At 39.0% G+C, this 25345-nt stretch overlaps 1 protein-coding gene across 1 annotated transcript; it reads left to right on the forward strand.

Moving 5' to 3' along the window:
- The first annotated feature begins 17716 nt into the window (after positions 1–17716).
- On the forward strand, positions 17717–20448 carry LOC133650134 (piggyBac transposable element-derived protein 4-like). Its single transcript, XM_062047018.1, has one exon. It carries the CDS (start codon positions 18466–18468, stop codon positions 20155–20157), a length of 1692 nt encoding a protein of 563 aa, XP_061903002.1. The 5' UTR covers positions 17717–18465; the 3' UTR covers positions 20158–20448.
- The last annotated feature ends 4897 nt before the right edge of the window (positions 20449–25345 follow it).

The raw sequence follows: 25345 nt of genomic DNA on the forward strand, positions 1-25345 counted from the left end.
AGTATCCGAGGTGGTTTAAAATACAAATCCGTGATCCACAATCGAAAAAGGAGAAAGTGTGGACTCCAATGAGCCCTTGCACCTAAGTTACGGTCAGAGCAAAAAAAGATACGTCCTGCACTGCACTCTAGTCCTTCACTCTCACGTTCCTCATCCACAAATCTTTCATCCTCGCTCAAATTAATGGGGTAATCGTCGCTTTCTCGGTCCGAATCGCTCTCGCTGCTGGTGTAAACAATGTGGAAATGTGAGGAGCCCTTCAACCTGCGACGTCACGCTACTTCCGGTACAGGCAAGGCTTTTTTTATCAGCGACCAAAGGTTGCGAACTTTATCGTCGATGTTCTCTACTAAATCCTTTCAGCAAAAATATGGCAATATCGCGAAATGATCAAGTATGACACATAAAATGGATCTGCTATCCCCGTTTAAATAAGAACATTTCATTTTAAAAAGGAGATTGCGCTTCTCAATGTGATTCAAGATGGAGTGCCAAACCCAAAAAAAAGTAATCCAGTAAATGTTTCAAAAATGTTTGAAAAGGTAGCACATCCCAAAATTAAGACTAGTAGGACAAAATACTCACATTTCACTTGATTTATTGCTCACATCAAAAAAGAGGAACGCTTACGCGTTTCGGCACGTGGCCTTCGTCAGAACGCTCTGACGAAGGCCACGTGCCGAAACGCGTAAGCGTTCCTCTTTTTTGATGTGAGCAATAAATCAAGTGAAATGTGAGTATTTTGTCCTACTAGTCTTAATTTTGGGATGTGCTACCTTTTCAAACATTTTTGAAACATTTACAACATTTCATTTTAGTAGGCCTTTAATGCACCCTATAATCCGGTGTGCCTTATATATGAAAAAAGATCGAAAATAGACCATTATGCCCTATGGTCCGGAAAATACGGTATTTTAAAATGTAGATTCAAATAATTATAAAACATAGTTTGGTCAAAATACAGCAAACTGCTTTATAAGTATGAACTATTATTTGATTACTGAAGCAGTAATATGTCAATGGCAACAATATTAACAATATTGAACCTTGAGCAGATGCCCTTAAACTGTGGCCTCAACACTATGGACACAATACGATCTGAGCTTCTTCTCATGCATGGCTCATTTTAAATCATTGGGGAGGAAAAAAATCTTTGTAACTAACAACAGATCCGTCTTGTAATTGTATTCATGCATGTTAGTTACAGGTAACATGCCTGGCGGCCATCGATCGGGAGCCAGCGGGCTTGAAGACAGAAATGCCTTTATTGTATTTCACCTAAACGGTGCTTTCATCATCCAAACACTATTGACGGCACAGAGGCAGAGAGACTGAGGAGAGGAAAAAAAGAACCACTTACTCATGTCTAATTATGTTCCTGACCACAGCAATGTGTATAGAAAGGCGTCTTGTTTCCAAACACTGCTGGGTAGACTAACATTCTATATAAATAAACCCAGCAGTGGGATTTTGGAAGATTGCACATACAGATGCTAAAATGAAATGAAATATAGAGCTGTAAAAAGAAGTGCCGATAAAAATAGAGCGGTTGTCCTGCTTACCAGTGCTCTGTGCACTTTACCATTTTTTTTGAGATATGAGCTGTCTCTCCGCTGATATTTTGCTGTAAACTGCGAGCATTTGGGTTATGATCCATTTTCAGATAGCTCGATTTATGGCCCCGTTTTCACTGCACACCAAATCTGATTTCATTGCCCTCGAGTGACACAGATCGGATATTTTTTTTGCCAGCCTAAACCCTCCAAAGTGCTTCATATCTGATATTTTCGCATCACATTTGGGCCACATCGGGAGGTCGTCTGAATCCGATCGGTATCTGTTCTTTTCGTATGTGACTGCAGTGTAAACAGCAATGCCACTTGACTGCGACTTTTACGTGGTGTGAGCGATGGCATTCATGTGCACGGGAAAAGACGCAGCCTGCCAGCAGAAGTGGATCAGGATCACAACATCCGGTATTTTTTCGGCCCCCGAATTGTTGGTGCATCAATTGTAAATAGTGTGCAAATAATAGGCTATATAAAAATATTTGAAGCTATATAGTTATATAAATATGCTTATATGAATGCATATGTATATTTATATAAATATGTTTATATGAATGTGTATATATATATATATATATATATATATATATATATATATATATATATATATATATATATATATATATATATATATATATATATATATATATATATATATATATTACAGTTGTGCTCATAAGTTTACATACCCTGGGAGAATTTATGATTTCTTGGCCATTCTTCAGAGAATATGAATGATAACACAAAAACATTTCTTCTACTCATGCTTAATGGTTGTGTGAAGCTATTTATTGGCAAACAACTGTGTTTACTCTTTTTAAATCAAAATGACAAAAGAAAGTACCCAAATGACCCTGATCAAAAGTTTACATACCCCAGTGACTTTGATCTGATAACATGCACAAAACTTGACACAAACAGGTTTGAATGGCTAATCAAGGTTCCAATCCTCACCTGTGACATGTTTGTTTGTAATTAATGTGTGTGTGTATACAAGGTCAGTGAGTTTCTGAGCATCTGACAGACCATTGCATCTTTCATCCAGTGCTGCACAGATGTTTCTGGATTCTGAGTCACGGGGAAGGCAAAATAATTGTCAAAGGATCTGCGAGAAAAGGTAATTGAACTGCATGAAACAGGAAAGGGGTATAAAAAGATATCCAAGGAATTGAGAATGCCAATCAGCAGTGTTCAAACGCTGATTAAGAAGTGGAAAATGAGGGATTCAGGTAGACCAGCAAAGATTTCAGTCACAACTGCCAGGAACATTGTTTGAGGTGCAAAGAAAAATCCACAAATAACTTCAGCTGAAATACAGGACTCTCTGAAAAATTGTGGTGTGGCTGTTTCAAGATGCACAATTAGGAGGCACTTGAAGAAAAATGGGCTGCATGGTCGAGTCGCCAGAAGAAAGCCATTTCTGCGCAAATGTCACAAAGTATCCCGCTTACATTACGGCAAACAGCACAGAAACAAGCCTCAAAACTTCTGGAACAAAGTAATTTCCTCCAGAACTTTCCTCCAGAAGGTCTTATCTTTGTCCATGTGATCAGCAGCCATTTTTAGACTCGCTTCTGGAGCAAGGGCTTCCTTTTTGCATGGTAGCCTCTCAGTCCATGGCGATGCAAAACACGCTTGACTGTGGACACTGACACCTGTGCTCCAGCAGCTTCCAATTCATTGCAGACCTGCTTTTTGGTGGTTCTCGGTTGACTCTAGATCATCCTGACCAATTTTCTCTCAGCAGCAGGTGATAGCTTGCGTTTTCTTCCTGATTGTGGCAGTGACAAAAGGGTGCCAACTTTTCATTGTATTATCATCAGTGACAGAGCAGGAAGAGGCTAAGAGTACGTTTGCGGTACAATTTCATATGAAATGCCCTGTTAATTGACATTTGAATGTGCTTCTTCAGGCAAAGCGTTTTATTTATTTTGATTTACTTAAACACAGTTCATTTTAGTTCAATTTAGTTCAAACTGTGTGGCCAATAATATTAATTTATACCTGCAAAATAAAACCTCTGCCTTGTTTTTTAATGAATACTTAGGCCTACTACGCTACTGTATTTTAATGTTGATCATTATGTTGGTACTTGGAGAGCCAAGTGTTTCCTGAGGTGACACGAGGTAAAAAAAAATAAAAATAAAAAGAGAACACTATCAGAACAGTGGAGGCTTGTTGCATTTGGAGAATTACTTGACATTGACGTGCACGTCAGCTGCAACGATTGCATAATGTTATCGTGCTGAGCAACGGTTACAGCATCCCGTGCCACAAATAATTAAAGCAGTCCTGAAGGGAAACGTTTAGGAGATTGTGTGCTTCTTCAAAAGCAGTAGGAATATGGGGACATTTACAATGCACAAAATATGCTAACTGAGTTGGTACCCAGCAGGCACAAGACATTAAAATAATGTTGAGAACTTCTTGAATTAGGTCCTGAAGTTGAACAACTCAAACCTAACATGCTTTTTGACAACGTTTATTCAATGTCGGGTTCTGACGTTGATTTGACCATTGAAATGTGGTCATTTTCCAACCAACATTTTACAACAAAACACAATGTTGAAACAACATGCTTTTTGACAACATTTTTCAATATCTGGTTCTGGCGTTAAATTTGATCATTGAAATTTGGTCATTTTCCAACCAATATTTTACAACAAAACACAATGTTGGAACAAAAGGCTTTTTGACAACGTTTATTCAATGTTGGGTTCTGACCTTGATTAGACCATTGAAGTGTGGTCATTTTTCAACCAATATTTCACAACACCAACACAATGTTGAAACAACATGCTTTTTGACAACGTTTATTCAATGTTGGGTTCTGACATTGATTTGAACATAGAAATTTGGTAATTTTCCAAGCAATATTTCACAACACAAACACAACGTTGAATCAACATGCTTTTTGACAACGTTTATTCAATGTCGGGTTCTGGCGTTGTTCTGACCATTGAAATGTGGTCATTTTCCAACCAATATTTTACAACATAAACACAACGTTGAAATAACATGCTTTTTGACAACGTTTATTCAATGTGGGTTTCTGACATTGATTTGACCATTGAAATTTGGTCTTTTTCCAACCAACATTTTACAACACAAACACAATGTTGAAACAACATTATTTTGACAATGTTTATTCAATGTCGGTTTCTGATGTTGATTTGACCATTGAAATTTGGTCATTTTCCAACCAATATTTTACAACACAAACACAACGTTTAAACAACTTGCTTTTTGACAACGTTTATGCAATTTTGGGTTCTAACATTGATTTGACCATTGACATTTGGTCATTTTCCAACCCATATTTTACAACACAGACACAACTTTGAAACAATATGCTTTTTGACAAGGTTTATTCAATGTTGGGTTCTGGCGTTAATGTGACCATTGAAATGTGGTCATTTTCCAACCAATATTTTACAACACAAACACAACGTTGAAACAATATGCTTTTTGACAACATTTATTCAATGTCAGGTTCTGTCGTTAAATTTGACCATTGAAATTTGGTCATTTTCCAACCAATATTTTACAACACAAACACAACTTTGAAACACAATGCTTTTTAACAACGTTTATTCAATGTCGGTTTCTGACGTTGATTTGACCATTGAAATTTGATCATTTTACAACCAATATTTCACAACACAAACACAACGTTGAAACAACATGCTATTTGACAACGTTTATTCAATGTTGGGTTCTGACTTTGATTTGACCATTGAAATGTGGTCATTTTCCAACCAATATTTTACAACAAAACACAATGTTGTTACAAAATGCTTTTTTACAACGTTTATTCAATGTTGGGTTCTGACCTTGATTTGACCATTGAAATGCGGTCATTTTCCAACCAATATTTCACAACACCAACACAATGTTGAAACAACATGCTTTTTGAAAACGTTTATTCAATGTTGGGTTCTGACATTGATTTGACCTTAGAAATTTGGTAATTTTCTAACCAATATTTTACAACACAAACCCAACATTGAAACAACATGATTTTGTACAACGTTTATTCAATGTCGGGTTGTGACTTTGATGTGACCATTGAAATGCGGTCATTTTCCAATCAATATTTTACAACACAAACACAATGTTGAAATAACATGCTTTTTGACAACGTTTATTCAATGTTGGGTTCTGACGTTGAATTGACCATTGAAATTTGATCATTTTACAACCAATATTTTACAACACAAACACAATGTTGAAACAACATTATTTTGACAATGTTTATTCAATGTCGGTTTCTGATGTTGATTTGACCATTGAAATTTGGTCATTTTCCAACCAATATTTTACAACACAAACACAACGTTTAAACAACTTGCTTTTTGACAACGTTTATGCAATTTTGGGTTCTAACATTGATTTGACCATTGACATTTGGTCATTTTACAACCCATATTTTACAACACAAACACAAAATTGAAACAACATGCTTTTTGACAATGTTTATTCAATGTCAGGTTGTGGCGTTGATGTGACCGTTGAAATTTTGTCATTTTCCAACCAATATTTTACAATAAAACACAATGTTGAAACAACATGCTTTTTGACAACGTTTATTCAATGTTGGGTTGTGACATTGATTTGACCATAGAAATTTGGTAATTTTCCAACCCATATTTTACAACACAGACACAACTTTGAAACAATATGCTTTTTGACAAGGTTTATTCAATGTTGGGTTCTGGCGTTAATGTGACCATTGAAATTTGGTCATTTTCCAACCAATATTTTACAACACAAACACAACGTTGAAACAATATGCTTTTTGACAACGTTTATTCAATGTCGGTTTCTGACGTTGATTTGACCATTGAAATTTGATCATTTTACAACCAATATTTTACAACACAAACACAATGTTGAAACAACATGCTTTTTGACCACGTTTATTCAATGTTGGGTTCTGACTTTGATTTGACCATTGAAATGTGGTAATTCTACAACCAATATTTTACAAGAAAACACAATGTTGTTACAACATGCTTTTTGACAACGTTTATTCAATATCAGGTTCTGATGTTGATTTGACCATTTAAATTTGGTCATTTTCCAACCAATATTTTACAACACAAACACAACGTTTAAACAACTTGCTTTTTGACAACGTTTATGCAATTTTGAGTTCTAACATTGATTTGACCATTGAAATTTGGTCATTTTACAACCCATATTTTACAACACAAACACAAAATTGAAACAACATGCTTTTTGACAATATTTATTCAATGTCAGGTTGTGGCGTTGATGTGACCGTTGAAATGTTGTCATTTTCCAACCAATAATTTACAATAAAACACAATGTTGAAACAACATGCTTTTTGACAACGTTTATTCAATGTTGGGTTCTGACATTGATTTGACCATAGAAATTTGGTAATTTTCCAACCCATATTTTACAACACAGACACAACTTTGAAACAATATGCTTTTTGACAACGTTTATTCAATGTTGGGTTCTGACATTGATTTGACCATAGAAATTTGGTAATTTTCCAACCCATATTTTACAACACAGACACAACTTTGAAACAATATGCTTTTTGACAATGTTTATTCAATGTTGGGTTCTGGCGTTAATGTGACCATTGAAATGTGGTCATTTTCCAACCAATATTTTACAACACAAACACAACTTTGAAACAATATGCTTTTTGACAACGTTTATTCAATGTCGGTTTCTGACGTTGATTTGACCATTGAAATGTGATCATTTTACAACCAATATTTTACAACACAAACACAACGTTGAAACAACATGCTTTTTGACAACGTTTATTCAATGTCGGTTTCTGACGTTGATTTGACCATTGAAATGTGATCATTTTACAACCAATATTTTACAACACAAACACAACGTTGAAATAACATGCTTTTTGACAACGTTTATTCAATGTTGGGTTCTGACCTTGATTTGACCATTGAAATGTGGTCATTTTCCAACCAATATTTCACAACACCAACACAATGTTGAAACAACATGCTTTTTGACAACGTTTATTCAATATCAGGTTCTGATGTTGATTTCACCATTGAAATTTGGTCATTTTCCAACCAATATTTTACAACACAAACACAACGTTGAAACAACCTGCTTTTTGACAAAGTTTATTCAATGTTGGGGTCTGATCTTGATTTGACCATGGGAATGTGGTCATTTTACAACCAATATTTTACAACACAAACACAACGTTGAATCAACATGCTTTTCGACAACGTTTATTCAATGTCGGTTTCTGACGTTGATTTCACCATTGAAATTTGGTCATTTTCCAACCAATATTTTACAACACAAACACAATGTTGAAACAACATGCTTTTTGACAACGTTTATTCAATGTCAGGTTTTGTCGTTAAATTTGACCATTGAAATTTGGTCATTTTCCAAGCAATATTTTACAACACAAACACAACGTTGAAACAACATGCTTTTTGACAACATTTATTCAATGTCGGTTTCTGACGTTGATTTGACCATTGAAATTTGGTCATTTTCCAAGCAATATTTTACAACACAAACACAACGTTGAAACAACATGCTTTTTGACAACGTTTATTCAATGTTGGGTTCTGGCATTGATGTGACCATTGAAATGTGGTCATTTTCCAACCAATATTTTACAACACAAACACAACGTTGAAACAACATGCTTTTTGACAACGTTTATTCAATGTCAGGTTGTGGCGTTGATGTGACCATTGAAATTTTGTCATTTTCCAACCAATAATTTACAATAAAACACAACGCTGAAACAACATGCTTTTTGACAATGTTTATTCAATGTTGGGTTGTGACGTTGTGGCAGCACGGTGGCAGAGGGGTTAGTGCGTCTGCCTCACAATACGAAGGTCCTGAGTAGTCGTGAGTTCAATCCCGGCCTCAGGATCTTTCTGTGTGGAGTTTGCATGTTCTCCCCGTGACTGCGTGGGTTCCCTCCGGGTACTCCGGCTTCCTCCCACCTCCAAAGACATGCACCTGGGGATAGGTTGATTGGCAACACTAAATTGGCCCTAGTGTTTGGATGTGAGTGTGAATGTTGTCTGTCTATCTGTGTTGGCCCTGCGATGAGGTGGCGACTTGTCCAGGGTGTACCCCGCCTTCAGCCCGATTGTAGCTGAGATAGGCTCCAGCACCCCCGCGACCCCGAAGGGAATAAGCGGTAGAAAATGGATGTGACGTTGATTTGACCATTGAAATTTGGTCATTTTACAACCCATATTTTACAACACAAACACAAAATTGAAACAACATGCTTTTTGACAACGTTTATTCAATGTCGGGTTCTGACGTTGATTTGACCATTGAAATTTGGTCATTTTCCAACCAACATTTTACAACACAAACACAATGTTGAAACAACATGCTTTTTGACAATGTTTATTCAATGTTGGGTTCTGACATTGATTTGACCATAGAAATGTGGTCATTTTCCAACCAATATTTTACAGCACAGACACAACTTTGAAACAATATGCTTTTTGACAAGGTTTATTGAATGTTGGGTTCTGGCGTTGATTTGACCATTGAAATGTGGTCATTTTCCAACCAATATTTTACAACACAAACAACGTTGAAACAACATGCTTTTTGACAACGTTTATTCAATGTCGGTTTCTGACGTTGATTTGACCATTGAAATTTGGTCTTTTTCCAACCAATATTTTACAACACAAACCCAACATTGAAACAACATGCTTTCTGAAAACGTTTATTCAATGTCGGGCTGTGACGTTGACTTGACCATTGAAATTTGGTCATTTCCCAACCAACAACGTGGATCCAACGTTAGACATTGCAAATATTTTGCAACATTGTTTCAAAGTCAGTTTCAAAGGACATGTATGTATAATCAACGTTGTATCAATGTCTTGTGCCTGCTGGGCATGCAGTGTTTTGTAGAAACACAGCAGGAGTGAAAAAAGAGGCAACACATTCCAAATACATCCAGGCAATGTGTTAGCAAATATGCAGGACCTATTTATGTCAGTGAGCATCAGTGCATCCAGCTTATAGACAAAAAGTGCTGCTTTGACTTCTTGGTACAAGCAGTCGCACTGCACACACACCACACGCATGCAGGCGGACATAATGGTCAGAAGTCTGCAGCCTCATGTTACACGCATCGGACTCTTTGGCAACAGTGCCCCCTAAATAGGACGTCTACTTCCAAGGGCAGAGAATCTCATTTGTAATGACCAACTGAAATGACCCGAGACTGAGTTACACAGACATGCACTTATGTTCCACTTAATAAAGATGTGGCCACGGCTCTCTGGGAAACCAGCAGTGGAAGCGGACATCAAGCTGTGTTTCTAACTGGAGCTCGGTTGCTACCTACCATGTGTCTGGCGATTGAAATGGAAATTCACACCGTAATACTTCAGAGGTAGACCGGGGCTGTGAGTCTTTCTGGTCACGATGCAATGATGTATTACATTTACTGACCACTCGCTATGACCCACAATTATTCAGATCATTTGCTCTCTTTAAGCACATTCATCTCCGAAATTTGACTTCTTTTTTTCTCCCAACTTCCCGACTTCAATCAAAAGAAGCAGATTGTATTCTTGACAACGTGATTTGATGGCAAGAGTACATTTTTTTAGAAAGCTTTAATCACACAATAACAATGTGGTTTAGTTAGACTCATATACAGTTTTATTGGAATATACCACTGTATTGCCAAAAGTATTTGATCAGAATCAGGAGTCCTAATCACATGGTGTATAAACCAGGTGTATAAAATCAAGCACTTAGGCATGGAGACTGTTTCTACAAACATTTGTGAAAGAATGGGCCGCTCTCAGGAGCTCAGTGATTTCCAGCGTGGAACTGTCATAGGATGCCACCTGTGCAACAAACCCAGTCGTGAAATTTCCCCGCTTTTAAATATTCCAAAGTATACTGTCGGCTTTATTATAAGAACACGGAAGAGTTTGGGAACAACAGCAACTCAGCCACCAAGTGGTAGGCCACGTAAACTGACAGAGAGGGGTCATCGGATGCTGAAGCGTATAGTGCAAAGAGGTTGTAGACTTTCTGCATAGTCAGTTGCTACAGAGCTCCAAACTTCATGTGACCTTCCAATTAGCCCACGTACGGTACGCAGAGAGCTTCATGGAATGGGTTTCCATGGCTGAGCAGCTGAATCTAAGGCATACATCACCAAGTCCAATGCAAAGCGTCGGATGCTGTGGTGTAAAGCACGTCGCCTCTGGACTCTAGAGCAGTGGAGACGCATTTTCTGGAGTGATGAATCACGCTTTCCAATCTGGCAATCTAATGGACCCGTCTGGGTTTGGAGGTTGCCAGGAGAACAGTGCATTTCGGACTGTATTGTGCCGAGTGTGCAATTTGGTGGAGGATGATTTATGGGTTGTTTTTCAGGAGTTGTGCTTGGCCCTTTAGTTCCAGTGAAAGGAACTTTGAACGCTCCAGGATACCAAAACATTTTGGACAATTCCATGCTCCCAACCTTGTGGGAACAGTTTGGAGCGGGCCCCTTCCTCTTCCAACATGACTGTGCACCCGTGTACAAAGCAAGGTCCATAAAAACATGGATGGCAGAGTCTGGTGTGGATGAACTTGACTGGCCTGCACAGAGTCCTGACCTGAACCCGATAGAACACCTTTGGGATGAATTAGAATGGAAACTGAGAGCCAGGCCTTCTCGACCAACATCACCAATGCGCTTTTGGAAGAATGGTCGAAAGTTTCTCTAAAGACACTCTGCAACCTTGTGGACAGCCTTCCCAGAAGAGTTGAAGCTGTAATAGCTGCAAAAGGTGGACATCATGTTGAACCCTATGAGTTAATAATGGGATGGCACTTCAAGTTAATATGTGAGTCAAGGCAGGTGGCCAAATACTTTTGGCAATTTAGTATATAGGATGGCGGTGGTGATTATTATTATTTTTTTTTCTCAACAGGAAAAAATAACAATGTCATTTTATTTTTATTTTTGTCAATATTATTGTCATGATTGTTGATATAGCCATATTGTACAAAGCAGCCAGTCAGAAGCTACCCCTACTTCTTACGCCATTAGCTCAATTGGGGCCCCTAGGCTGTGTTTTATTTTGAGGCCCCCAAATTTCTTCACACTTTTGAATTCCTGTGAAACTATTTTATTGTAATATTCTAATTCTATCCAAGTTTTTGTACTAAAACAAATTATCCATCCATCCATTTTCTATCGCTTGTCCCTCGAAAAAAAATAAAAAATATGCAAAATAATACATTCTAAAACACAAATTTACACATTTTCCTGACACTTATGTGGCCCAGCACTAACACAGCACACAATGGGGGACTTTGTGAATGTTAGGGGGAAATTTGCCATTATAATCTTATCAGTGACGGAGCAGGAAGAGGCTCGGAATCCGTTTGCGGTAAAAATTTCATATGAAGAGCCCCGTCATTCGTTAATTGACATTTTACATGCATTTAGTTATGCAAAACGGAACCCCTCACAGATTGCGGGGCCCTATGCGCATATCATGTGATCTACGTATAGGGAGGGTCGGCCCTGACCACTACCAAAGCTGCCTTAACGCATGGGCTTACCTGGGCTGAAGCCTAGGGGCCCCACCCAACCAGGGGCCCCCGATTTTGAGCGTGAAATGCAATGATTGGTGTTCATAGCTGTCAATCTAGCGATTGTGTAATCTCTTTCTCTTTCGACTACGTTCCTTTGACTTTCCCATTGTCGCGTTTGTAACCGAGTCTAATGACTGCATCACATGAGACCTATTTAAATGGGCTCAGAGAAGTCAACAGGTGTCGTCAATCATAAACACTCACATGAAGTTAAGAGGCCATGCCATGAAGCTAATTTGATTTGATTGTAACTTTTCCACATCACCAAAATTGATAATGTATGTTGCTGTATGCAGGGGCACCGCTAGGGATTTTGGGCCCCATGAAAATAATCTTTACAGGGCCCCCTGTATTATAATTTCATCATCATTAGGGGCCTCTCTGGGCCCCCCTCCATCATGGGCCCCTAGAATCCGTCTCCTTTACCCCCCCTTTTCGGCGCCTCTGGTTGTATGTATACTTTTGACCCAGCAGATTTGGTCACATTTTCAGTAGACCCTTAATAAATTCATAAAAGAACCAAACTTCATGAATGTTTTTTGTGACAAACAAGCAGTGTTGGGTTAGTTACTGAAAATCAGTAACTAGTTACAGTTACTAGTTAATTAATTTCAAAAGTAACTCAGTTACTAACTCAGTTACTTACACCAAAAAGTAATGCATTACTGTGAAAACTAACTATTTAGTTACTTCTTTTTTTTTCTTTTTTTTAAGGCTCCCATTAATGCCCTTTTAGCCTACATTTCAGTACTGTTATTGCACTGGAGAATAATACAATCTGTTGATTAACTTGACATGCATTTGCAACACTAAACTCTGCTAAGCAATGTGGTCTACATACAACACACAAAGACAAATATATGTTTCAGAGGGCCAATTTATTTCGGGCCATAACAAATTGACAAAACTATTTTAAATAGCTGCAACATAACATGCATAAGTAACACACCGCATAATAACAACGTGTCACAACATAGCTGTAAACCGGGCTTCACCCAAGGAATGCACACATGACATGATTATACGTCATGTCACTATATACAGCACACATACTGCCAGGCCTTTTTTCTCTCAAGGAATAGTGAAATAAAATCATGTGTTCAGGAGATCAACACTGTACTGAAGCCCAGAACACTCTACGCATTTCCCCAGTTTTTAGTTTAGAGAAAAGGAAAGATTGGCCTGTTGTAGAAATGATTGGAAACTCCAGACAGCCATGACATTATGTTCTTTACAAGTGTATGTCAACTTTTGACCACGACTGTATGTAATGCCTTCACGTGTGTGTTATATATGTTTTTTCTATGTCAATAACTTTTTTATTGATAAAGGTATAATATAGCCGTGTTCCATCCATCTTAATGTAAAGAAAGAAATGAAGAACGGAACTATAATGTAGTGAAGTAGTTGCCCGTAGGTCCCATTTAGGTGTGGGTATTTCCTCCCCCTCCCCTCAGAGGAAACTTGGGAAGCTTCAAAGATAGCTTGTGTCTTCACTCTCTGTAAACATTGCCTGTGTTTTCCAGGTTAGTAATGTTGTGAAGTAGTGAAATTATATATAATATAAAACAAAAATAACACTCTGGGGAAAAAAAATATAAAACATCCATCCATCCATCTATCCATTTTCTACTGCTTGTCCCTCTTGGGGTTGCATGCATCAGTCAGGCCAACATTGACATGAAGTCAAAGGCAACTGCACTCCTGAATGTCCCCAACACGGTGCAGCAATACAAAAAAGCAGACAAAAGGCTCATCCATTATCCACATTTCAATTACTTTTATTGGCCGAGACTATGAGCTGCTGATGGTGTGTTGAGATTTGTTATTCAAATGTTAAGTGCAATACAAATAAAATCTATTATTATTATTATTATTATTGATGGAGAAGCAGCTGGAAGGAGATGCCGTAGAATCCGCTCTCCAAAGTAACGATGTACATTATTATTACATTAGACTTAGACTTCCTTTTTATTGTCATTCAAATTTGAACTTTACAGTACAGATAAGAACAACATTTTGTTGCATTAGCTCTTTGTAGTGCAGGATAAAAAATTAATAAGGTGCAGATATAACTAAATAGATTACTGTACAGATAAATATATTGCACTTTTGCATATGCATCCACGTTTATGGATGTATGTTATATTGTCTTTATATTCCAGCGAGTTAATCCATTTTTGGGGGAAATTGAAGGGATTATTATGATGCGTATAAGAGTCTTACGGCCTGACAGAAGAAGCTGTTACAGAACCTGAAGGTTCTGCTACGGAGGCTGCGGAACCTCTTTCTAGAGTCCAGCAGTGAAAACAGTCCTTGGTGAGGGTGGGAGGAGTCTCTGCAGATTTTCTGAGCCCTGGTCAGGCAGCGGCTTTTTGCGATTTCCTGGATAGGAGGAAGAGGAGTCCTGATGATCTTTTCCGCCGTCCTCACCACTCTCTGGAGAGACTTCCAGTTTGAGGCACATTACTTCATTAAACTATAGCTGTTGTTAGTAGTACATTCTATTTTATTGTTTTTATACAATATTTTGGTAACACTTTAGTATGGGGAACATATTCACCATTCATTAGTTGCTTATTAACATGCAAATCAGTAACATACTGTTACGGCTCAGACCCCTGCCATCTGCGCGCACCTTGGGACACGCCCACGGCCGCGCAAATCCAGGGACGCGCCGTGCGCGTCTCCGCCCTGCAGCAGCCGCCAGCTGCAAACACTCACCGGCTATCGGCACACCTGAGACTGATGAGGGCGTGCCGGATAAAGGCAGGGTGGACCCAAGGATCGGCGCGGGAACTTAGTTTTCTCAGGTTGTTCAGTAAGCAACAAGCTTTATGCTCTATTCTGGTTTTCCCTCTACGTGGCTGACTTGTCCCTTGTTTTCTCCCGTGTCCCCGCAGTACCCTCCGTCGCCTGGACTGTGAGCTGTGCGTCTCACTATTCCCTGGTTCTTCCCCTGTGTTTTGGACTGGCTTCCTCGTTTCCCGACTCCTCGCTCGCCCCCCGGACTCTGACGTCTCTCTCTGCCCCACGGACCCCTCGCGCATCTTGGACCCCTTTTGCCTTGCCCAATTTGGACTTGTCTACTTCCTCATCCAACATCACGGTAATACACAACAGCTAACTACACACATAGTCTTACATCACACACTCTGGTATTTTTGTCACACACTTCATTCTATAGTGTAGTTGTATTTGTTATTATTATATATATATATATATATATATATATATATATATATATATATATATATATATATATATATATATATATATATATATATATATATATATTGTCTATATATATAATAAAACATTGTTCATACTTCCTCCTGGTGTATGTTTGCCGTCACCTCCCCCTAGTAAACCATAACACATATTGGCTCTTAATTAGTCATTATTAAGTACTTATTAATGCCTTATTCTAAATGGCCTTATTATACAACCAGTAAGCCATTAACTAAGAATCTTCCCTCAATAACCTCAGAATTATTGCTCATTAGTAACCCTAACCCTTATAAGTTCCCCTAGTGTCCAAATAACTCTAAATTAAGTCTTTGTTACTTAGAATATGTTCCCCATACTTAAGTGTTACCAATATTTCTTATCTAAAAGTCTTTGTTTTTTGTTTTGAAAAGGCCTGCGACATGTTAAAATTGTACTGTTTTTTTTGGTGGGGCAAGCACCAAATAAATGGATGTCAATGGAAGACGATTTGAGATACAAGTGTTTTGAGTTAAGAGCTCCGTCACAAAATTGATTTAATTCCTAAGTTGATGAAGGCCTGCTTAGGCAATACACAGACTGTATTGAAACAGTAACATTTTACAGAACGTTTGGATTATCATCAATAATGTGGTTCTTAAAGGCCTACTGAAATTTTTTTTTAAAATTTAAACGGGGATAGCAGATCCATTCTATGTGTCATACTTGATCATTTCGCGATATTGCCATATTTTTGCTGAAAGGATTTAGTAGAGAACATTGACGATAAAGTTCGCAACTTTTGGTCGCTGATAAAAAAAGCCTTGCCTGTACCGGAAGTAGCGTGATGTCGCAAGTTGAAGGGCTCCTCACATTTCCCCATTGTTTACACCAGCAGCGAGAGCGATTCGGGCCGAGAAAGCGACGATTACCCCATTAATTTGAGTGAGGATGAAAGATTTGTGGATGAGGAACGTGAGAGTGAAGGACTAGAGTGCAGTGCAGGACGTATCTTTTTTCGCTCTGACCGTAACTTAGGTAAAAGGGCTCATTGGATTCCACACTTTCTCCTTTTTCTATTGTGGATCACGGATTTGTATTTTAAACCACCTCAGATACTATATCCTCTTGAAAATGAGAGTCGAGAACGCAAAAAAAAAAAAGCCCCTAACTGGAAGGATAGACAGAAGATCAACAATACTATTATCAGGAGACACCGAACCAAACACTGGACCTGTAACCACACGGTTAATGCTGTGCCGCCTGTCGAAGCCTAGCAATGCTGTTGCTAACGACGCCATTGAAGCTAACTTAGCTACGGGACCTCATCAGACCTATGATAAAAACATTAGCGCTCCACCTACACCAGCCCTCATCTGCTCATCAACACCCGTGCTCACCTGCGTTCCAGCGATCAACGGCGTGACGAAAGACTTCACCCGATCATCAATGCGGTCGGCGGCTAGCGTCGGATATCGTGTCTGCTATCCAACTCAAAGTCCTCCTGGTTGTGTTGCTGCAGCCGGCCTCTAATACACCGATCCCACCTACAGCTTTCTTCTTTGCAGTCTCCATTGTTCATTAAACAAATTGCAAAAGATTCACCAACACAGATGTCCAGAATACTGTGGAATTTTGCGATGAAAACAGAGCTGTTTGTATTGTGATACAATGTGTCCGAATACTTCCACTTCAACCATCGACGTCACGCGCAAACGTCATCATACATAGACGTTTTCAACCGGAAGTTTCCCGGAAAATTTAAAATTGCACTTTATAAGTTAACCCGGCCGTATTGGCATGTGTTGCAATGTTAAGATTTCATCATTGATATATAAACTATCAGACTGCGTGGTCGGTAGTAGTTGTCCTTGGGGTCAATGTGACCCCAAGGCATTTTGAGAGTCTCTAAAAAGATGGTTGTCATTAGTTTTTCTTCCTAATATTTCATGACTTTTCCTAATCCATCAGGGAGACACAGAAAAATATAAAATCAACTGCATGATTGTTTCTCATTTCTCTGTACACATTTTGACCACGCCATCGTTCCTCAGGGGTCATATAGACCCCAGGATTGGAAAGCACTATAAGTCTTTGTGTGTTAGAGTGAGACACATGATCCAATTGACTTTTTTGTGCTCCCAAGTGATCTGAACACAGAGAATTCAATTGTGAGTTGATCTGACCATCATACACTGAATTATTGTTGGTTTAATATCGTTTGGCAGCCATTTTGACAGTTTTCCATAGATATTTCGGCACATTGCACCCCCCCCCACCAAATACCCCCCAGTGGGAAATTACTTATGTGTGCTCCTAAGTCCCCTGAACACAAAGAAACAAATAGTGAGTCAATCCAACCATCATAGACCGAGTTATTGCAGTTTGAATACTGTTAGGCTTGGTCTTGAATGTGACCAAAAGTGATTTTCGTAATTTCTGAACGTACAAATACATATAAACTCAGTTTTCCATATAAGTGTCACACAAGAAATGAAATGGAACAATCACTGTGAGTTTATCTGACTATTACATGCTGAACTAGTGTGGTTTGAGTAGCGTTTGGTGGCCATTTTAGCGTTTTTCTACCTCGAACATCCCAGTAGGAAACCATTTATTTGTGCTCCTAAGTCCCCTGAACACAGAAAAAAGCAGTGAGTAGATCTTTATTAGTAATTGATGCAGAAACCACTGAGATAAATGGTCTTGAAAATAAATTTATAATTTATACTCTGTCGGAATGGCGGGATGTCGGAACAGTTCAAACATTCCGTTCCCGCGCCGTGTGAGAACAGGAGGAGGGGAGGGGGGAGGAGCAAACATATAAAAGCACTCGCATAGCAGCCTTCTAAACCATTTCTCTGCTGCTGTCTCTGCTGCTGTTTGTGATATACTCTCTCTCTCTCTCTCTTGTTTCGAGTTTGCCTTCTAAACCATTTCTCTGCTGCTGTTTGTGATATACTCTCTCTCTCTCTCTTGTTTCGAGTTTGCCTTCTAAACCATTTCTCTGCTGCTGTTTGTGATATACTCTCTCTCTCTCTCTCTCTTGTTTTGAGTTTGATGATGCCAAACCACAAGACGTTCTCTGTCCAGGAGGTTTTGGATCAGGTTTTTAGTGAAGAGGTAGACATAGAGGAAAATGTGTCTGAAATCGAAGACAATGTTGTGGAAGACCCTGATTATGGGGCATCGTCCTCTGATGAGGATGAGACCCTTGATGCTGAAGTTCCTGTCAACACTGGAACACCAGCAGACATTTTCCTGTCCAAAAATGGAAAGTTGTCGTGGTCCCCTGCCCCACGTCAACGGCAGGGTAGACTTAGCGCTGGTAATGTCATCAAAATGGTTCCAGGCCCAACCCGATATGCGATTAGCCGTGTCCAAGACATAAAATCTGCATTTGAGCTCCTCATGACACCATCAATTGAGAACCATGTACTCTTGATGACCAATTTAGAGGGGAGTCGTGTGTTTGGGGACAGTTGGAAGCCGATCGATGCAATTGACTTGCAGGCATACATCGGGTTGCTCATTTTGGGGGGCGTGTACAAGTCCAAAGGCGAGGCAGCAGAAAGCCTGTGGAATAAAGAGACTGGAAGGGCCATCTTCCCAGCCACCGTGTCTCTGAAGAAATTCCATATTATGTCTCGTGTCCTACGGTTCGATGACAGAGAGAAAAGACAGGGCCGGAGAGAACATGACAAGCTGGCAGCTATCCGGGATGTATGGGACAAGTGGGTTCAGCAACTGCCATTGCTTTACAACCCAGGCCCCCATGTGACTGTGGATGAATGTCTGGTGGCGTTTCGTGGCCGCTGTCCATTTAGACAGTACATCCCGAGTAAACCAGCCAAATACGGCATTAAAATATGGGCAGCATGTGATGCCCAGTCGAGCTATGCCTGGAATATGCAGGTCTACACCGGCAAAGCCCCTGGGGAAGCACCTGAAAAAAATCAGGGCATGAGGGTTGTCCTGGACATGGCTGAGGGACTGGAGGGGCACAATATAACGTGCGACAACTTCTTCACCTCCTATGCCCTTGGTGAAGAACTCGCAAAGCGGAAAGTCACCATGCTGGGGACAGTCCGCAAGAACAAGCCAGAGCTTCCCTCTGAGCTTGTTGCAATCAAGAACAGACAGGCTACATCCTCAGTGTTTGCCTTCACTGAGAACGCCACAGCTGTTTCGTATTGCCCCAAGAAAGGGAAGAACGTTGTGCTCATGAGTACGATGCACAAGGATGCCCAGCTCAGCACCAGGGAGGACAAGAAGCCACAAATGGTGTTGGACTACAATGCCACAAAGGGTGGTGTTGACAACCTGGATAAAGTCACAGGTACGTACAGCTGCCGACGCATGACTGCACGATGGCCCCTTGTTGTATTCTTCAACATCATCGATGTGAGTGCCTACAACGCTTTTGTGCTTTGGAGGGAGATCAGTGAAGGCTGGAACAGCGAAAAGCTGTACCGGAGGAGGCTGTTCCTGGAACAGCTGGGGTACGCGCTGGTGCAACCCCAAATTGCACGAAGAGTTGTCCTACCAAGAGCCTCAGCGGCTGCTGTGGTGATAGTGGAGGATGTTCAGAGGGAGGCACACACCTCCAATCCTCCAGTGGCCAGAGGGCAAAAACGAGGCAGGTGCCAGATCTGTTCCACTAGGAACGATAACAAGACAACTAATACATGTGGGGGATGTGGCAAATACATCTGCAAGGAGCACATCCGTTGTGGATCATGTGCCCAGTAGTGCTTTACCCTTTCTTGGAGAGTGGGGGATGAATATTGCCATTTTTCATTTGTTTTACATTTCTTGAGAGAGGTAGACTCTAGGCTACTTTTTGCAGTCTGTGAAAAAATAGGAGTGGCAGACTTTTACAGTATTTTAGTTTTTTTGAAATAAGACAATATTTTTGGTAAATAGCCTACTGTCTTGTTATTTTTTTCTTCAAATATGGACACTCCAAATGGCCGGCCAATGGTCAGATATTTGTTGTTGTTGAAAAAAAACAAAACAAAAAAAAAAAAAATACAAAATATAAAGAGTAATAAAAAAACTTCCCCCATTGAGGATTGCCACCTTATCCTGGTCAGAGGGTTTGTGCTTGACCCTTTCTTGGAGAGTGAGACGAATATTGTTATTTTCAAATGGACACTCCAAATGGCCAACGGTCAGATATTTGTTGTTGTTGAAAAAAAAAAAAAAGAAAAAAAAAAAGAAAAAAAAAAAAAGTTATAAAAAACTTCCCCCTGGAGGATTGCCACCTTATCGTGGTCAGGGGGTTTGCGTGCTTCCATGACCCTAAGAGCTATAGCTGGTCTTAGGGTAGAAGCCTGACTAAGTGCAATCTAAATGGCAAAAAACAACAACAACAACAACACCATACAATTAATACAATTCGGTCACATTCAATGATGGCCGCCTAACAGTATTCAAACTGCGATAACTCGGTCTAAGATGGTTGGATTGACTCACAATTTGTTTCTTTGTGTTCAGGGGACCTAGGAGCACAAATAAGTGGTTTACCACTGGGAGGTTATCTGGGGGGGGGGGGGCGTAGTGTGCCAAAAAATCAATAAAAAACGGTCAAATTTGACACCAAACGGTATTCAAACAACAATAATTCAGTGTATGATGGTCAGATCGACTCAGAGTTGACTTCTCTGTGTTCAGAAGACTTGGGAGCACAAAAAAGTCAATTGGATCATGTGTCTTACTCCCACACACAACAACTTATAGAGCTTTACATCTCTGGGGTCTATGTGACCCCTGAGGAACGATGGTGTAGGCAAAAATCGAGGTCAATAGGAGGGTTAATATTTAGTGTCACATTGTTTCATACTAAGGGGTGTCATTCCGAAAAAAAACCCAACTCTTCTATTCTTTGCAAGTCGACCTAATCTTTTTTTTTTTCCGCACGGCTACCTAAAATGGCTGCCAGCTGTTCCCCCGTTTCAAAAGGGTATTTCTATCATGCTAAAGGCCGTATATCAAAATCTTTAAACCTTTGATTTATGCAGTCCTAACACTTCCGTGAACAAAGCGCCCATATATGCCCTGCTGCAATGTATTCACCCTCTGTGTTTGAAAAGGTCAATAATGACGGGCTTGGACCCCTCTGGTTGAAACGCCGATATCTCTTCACAGGGCAATCAGGCCTGAACCGGTTCCTGCGGTGCCTTTCTGTCAAAACCCCGGAGTTCGTCATTTCCTAACAATATCAAACAAAGCGAATCATGTCAGCCCTCATTTACTTTCTATTAAAGACATGAAGCCCGTGAGCACTAAAGAGCAGGGGAAAAGGGTACATTTTATGCAAAGTGAGTGTTTTTTTTATTTATTTCAAATGTTTTATTTTTTTCTATTTGCACACACAGAGGAAGGGAAAACAAAGAACAATATACAATGTAAATATAAATTATGCTCGGGACAGGTTATTAAGACCCTACAGCAGGGGTGTCAAACTCATTTTAGATGGGGGGCCACATGGAGAAAAATCTACTCCCAAGTGGGGGGATAGCACGATAACTTAAAAATAAAGACAACTTCAGATTGTTTTCTTGGTTTAAAAATAGAACAAGTACATTCTGAAAATGTACAAATCATAATGTTTGGGTTTTTTTTTTTTTTTTTTTACACTTACATGTTGCGGTTAATAGTATTCTATTTTTATTTGTCATTGTTTATACTTTCTAAATAAACTATGTGATAATGTTCATCAGTCAACTCATTGGTGTTAATTTTCAATCTATCAAGATAGATAGATAAATGATATCTGTCTATTACCTGACACCTTCTATGTTAGCTACTTCTCTTTGTTTTTAATGTCTATTTTCTGTTAGATTTTCTCTCTATTTTATGCTGCAGCTGTCACATATACTGTAATATTGTACATGGTAATTGTTATATTTTGTCTATATGATATAGACATAATATAATATAATATATCAGTATATATAATATACTGTACATTTATTATGTAAATATTACGTATATATATTATATTTTATATCGCTATATTTAGTCTATTTATACCTGCATTGTCCTTTCCATCCTTACACTTTCTATCATTGTAACTGAGCTACTGTCTGGAACAATTTCCCTCGTGGATCAATAAAGTTTGTCTAAGTCTAAGTCTAAGTCTATAAAAAAAAATTATGTCAAAATCAAATTTCAGGATGTTATTTATGTAGTTTGCTCATTTTCCTCGACTGGTACTTAAAGATCATGTAGTTTTTTGTTTTTTTTACATATCTACAAAGATACAAATAATTGCTATTGCACCATCTAGTGGACACATTTAGATTAGCAGTTTCTTTCATTCAAAAATTTCGGCTCATTTTTATACTCCGCAAACTCACGATACGTTTGACACCCCTGCCCTACGGTCTTGTAAAGACGCCACCTCCAATATGTCACAATTTACGCAGCAGCAAAAAATTTAAAGAGACAAGTCACATGCGATACTTATCATTTAAATCAAACATCCTTATCATAATTGACAGTTTTCAGTATGCTGTACTGTGAAGAACATATCTCTTGTACTGTAAGTGGCAGTTAGAGTGTGAAGGTTGCTTGTATATCTGAAGCATGATTCATCCACAGGCGCCATGACAGCTACCAAGGACGCGGACGCTCGCAATTGATGTCGTTTTGACGTTATATTTTCTGACGAAATGAATCAAAATAATATGCCTATACATACAGTAGTTCTAAACATACTCCAGCTCATAAACTTACAATAAATCATGCTTTTATTTCGTGAAAGTATAATTTTGGGACCCTGCTGCTACATTTCTGCAGTGTTTTGTGACCAGCGGGCACTCTAACACACACCCAACAGAGCAATAAACATAGAAAAATACACAGAACGACCAAAATAATAACGTATTACCTTCATTTTGCCAAAATCTTCATTAGCTGTGGACCAACAATCACAGAGAAATTATGACTTTTGTGTGAAGTATGTCAACTGTGGTGGCTCCCGTCATGTCTTTTGGATCATGTTTTGTTTTGTTTAGTTATGACTCTTTAGTTTCTGTTTATGCTCCATTGTTTTTGTTTCCATGACAACCCATTAGTTTTCACCTGTCATGTCACGCACCTGTCTCAGGCTTTGCACTCGCGCACCTGTCACTAATCATGTCACTGTTATTTAAGCCTGTCTTTTTCTGTTGATCGTGCTGGTGACATTATCCTTACTACCTCTGCTACCTTTCATTCCAAGCCATTGTTCCCTGCACGTTTTTTCATGCCACAGTAAGTGTTGTATATTTCATGTTTATAGTTTTTGCCTTTGTGCAAGTTTTTGTTTCATTAGCCAAGTTTTTGTACTTCCGCCTTGTGCACGCTTTTCGTTTGTGCTTTTTGTTAGTGTAAAAATAAACATGTCCTTACCTTCACGCCTTGCCCGCGCCAACTTTCCTTTGCATTCCAGGAAAACACAACACCCCAAGGTCCACGTATTGACAGCTCCCTCCATTGTATTTGTAACTACTGTATTATCAGTGGTGTGCCGTCAGGACCAGCAAGGCTTTCTCTGCTGGCCTAACATAACCAAAAATCATGATCATAATTAAAGATAAAATTAATTTTTAATTTACTTTCCCTAAATATCTAAAAGTATTCATATTCTCTTCATGTCATATTATGCTCCTTCCGGTGCTGTTGTTTTTAGGTTATAGAGTTTTTATCAGAATTCAGCTAGCTTATGTGGCCATGCTGTACGAAATCTGCCCGAGGCCTTCAGAATCAACAATGCGGGCGTCGATGCACTGTAAATAAAAGGGGACATAGAGTTGATAGACAATTGCGATAGCCAATCAGATCACAAGTTGTTGTCAGTAAGGCCTTCTAGATGGCCTAAGGCAGATACATATTGTGATGTTATGACCTAGGTAACATAAGAACTCCATTACCCAGCATGCCACAGTAGTGAAGAGCATGCGCAGTGTTGAATGTAGCCATGGATGTTTTCGATGAGCACGCTGTGGAGTAAACTTTAAGAACTCAGCCAACACGCCTCGTCTGCATCTTTTATGATGAGACAAGACAACACATATATTTACAAGGCCATTTTCAAGAAGGATATTTAAAGAGAAACTACATCTTGTGAGACCATGTCGGCCAACCCCGGAAGCGAACTCAGCTGTCCTGGCGATAAAATGGGGAAATGCCCACCACACAACGAGCGGCACCACTGGCTTATACGGCGTCGAATGGGTCCTACAAATTATAAGTTCAAATACTATATGTTTTTTGTAATTTTAATTTTGACAGTACCACATGAGATATGTTTTAATTGCTGATTTATTGATTTTTAAATGTGACAGAAAATAACCCGTTTTGTTCACTGTTGATGTGTTTCAATGCCCAGTAAATGTGTTTCTGTATAGTGTTTCTCCAGCAATGGTCATGTGGTGACATAAAATATGGTATTTTGAGAGGTAATCATTGAAGTCGGACATCACTGAAGGCCTAGGTGGGAAAGGCACGACCCACCACTGCTCATTATGTATTATTCTAATTCATCTTTCTTTTGTGTAACATGCTAAATGAGTAATTGTACTTTTGTACGTATTTCCCCATATTTCTGCACAATAATTCAGATATTGTAACACTGGCGAGCAATAGAGAATATGGAGTGATGTTTGGTTCACAACATATTTAGTTTTTTTTTTTCATTATTGATTTTTTGCCGCTTTATGTTGTATATTTTTTAATGATATTTCCGGTTCATTTTCTCATCTATTATTACACCCAAAATGTGGTGTATTTTACTTTTTCAAGCTACTCCGTCTATTTGTATTTGTGTTTGACTTTTTCCTCTACTGTTACCGAATTGCATTATTTTTGTTTTACTGAGATTCAAAGATAGTCTGTTTAGTCAAACCAATTCTTGAATTTGTAAATTTTTTCTGTTATTATTTGTATTAGC

Source organism: Entelurus aequoreus, linkage group LG01 (assembly GCF_033978785.1).
Source record: "Entelurus aequoreus isolate RoL-2023_Sb linkage group LG01, RoL_Eaeq_v1.1, whole genome shotgun sequence".
Classification (NCBI taxonomy): Eukaryota; Metazoa; Chordata; class Actinopteri; order Syngnathiformes; family Syngnathidae; genus Entelurus; species Entelurus aequoreus.

Coding starts and splice junctions, on each gene's coding strand:
- LOC133650134 (XM_062047018.1), top strand. CDS start 18,466: ATGATGCCAAACCACAAGACGTTCTCTGTCCAGGAGGTTTTGGATCAG.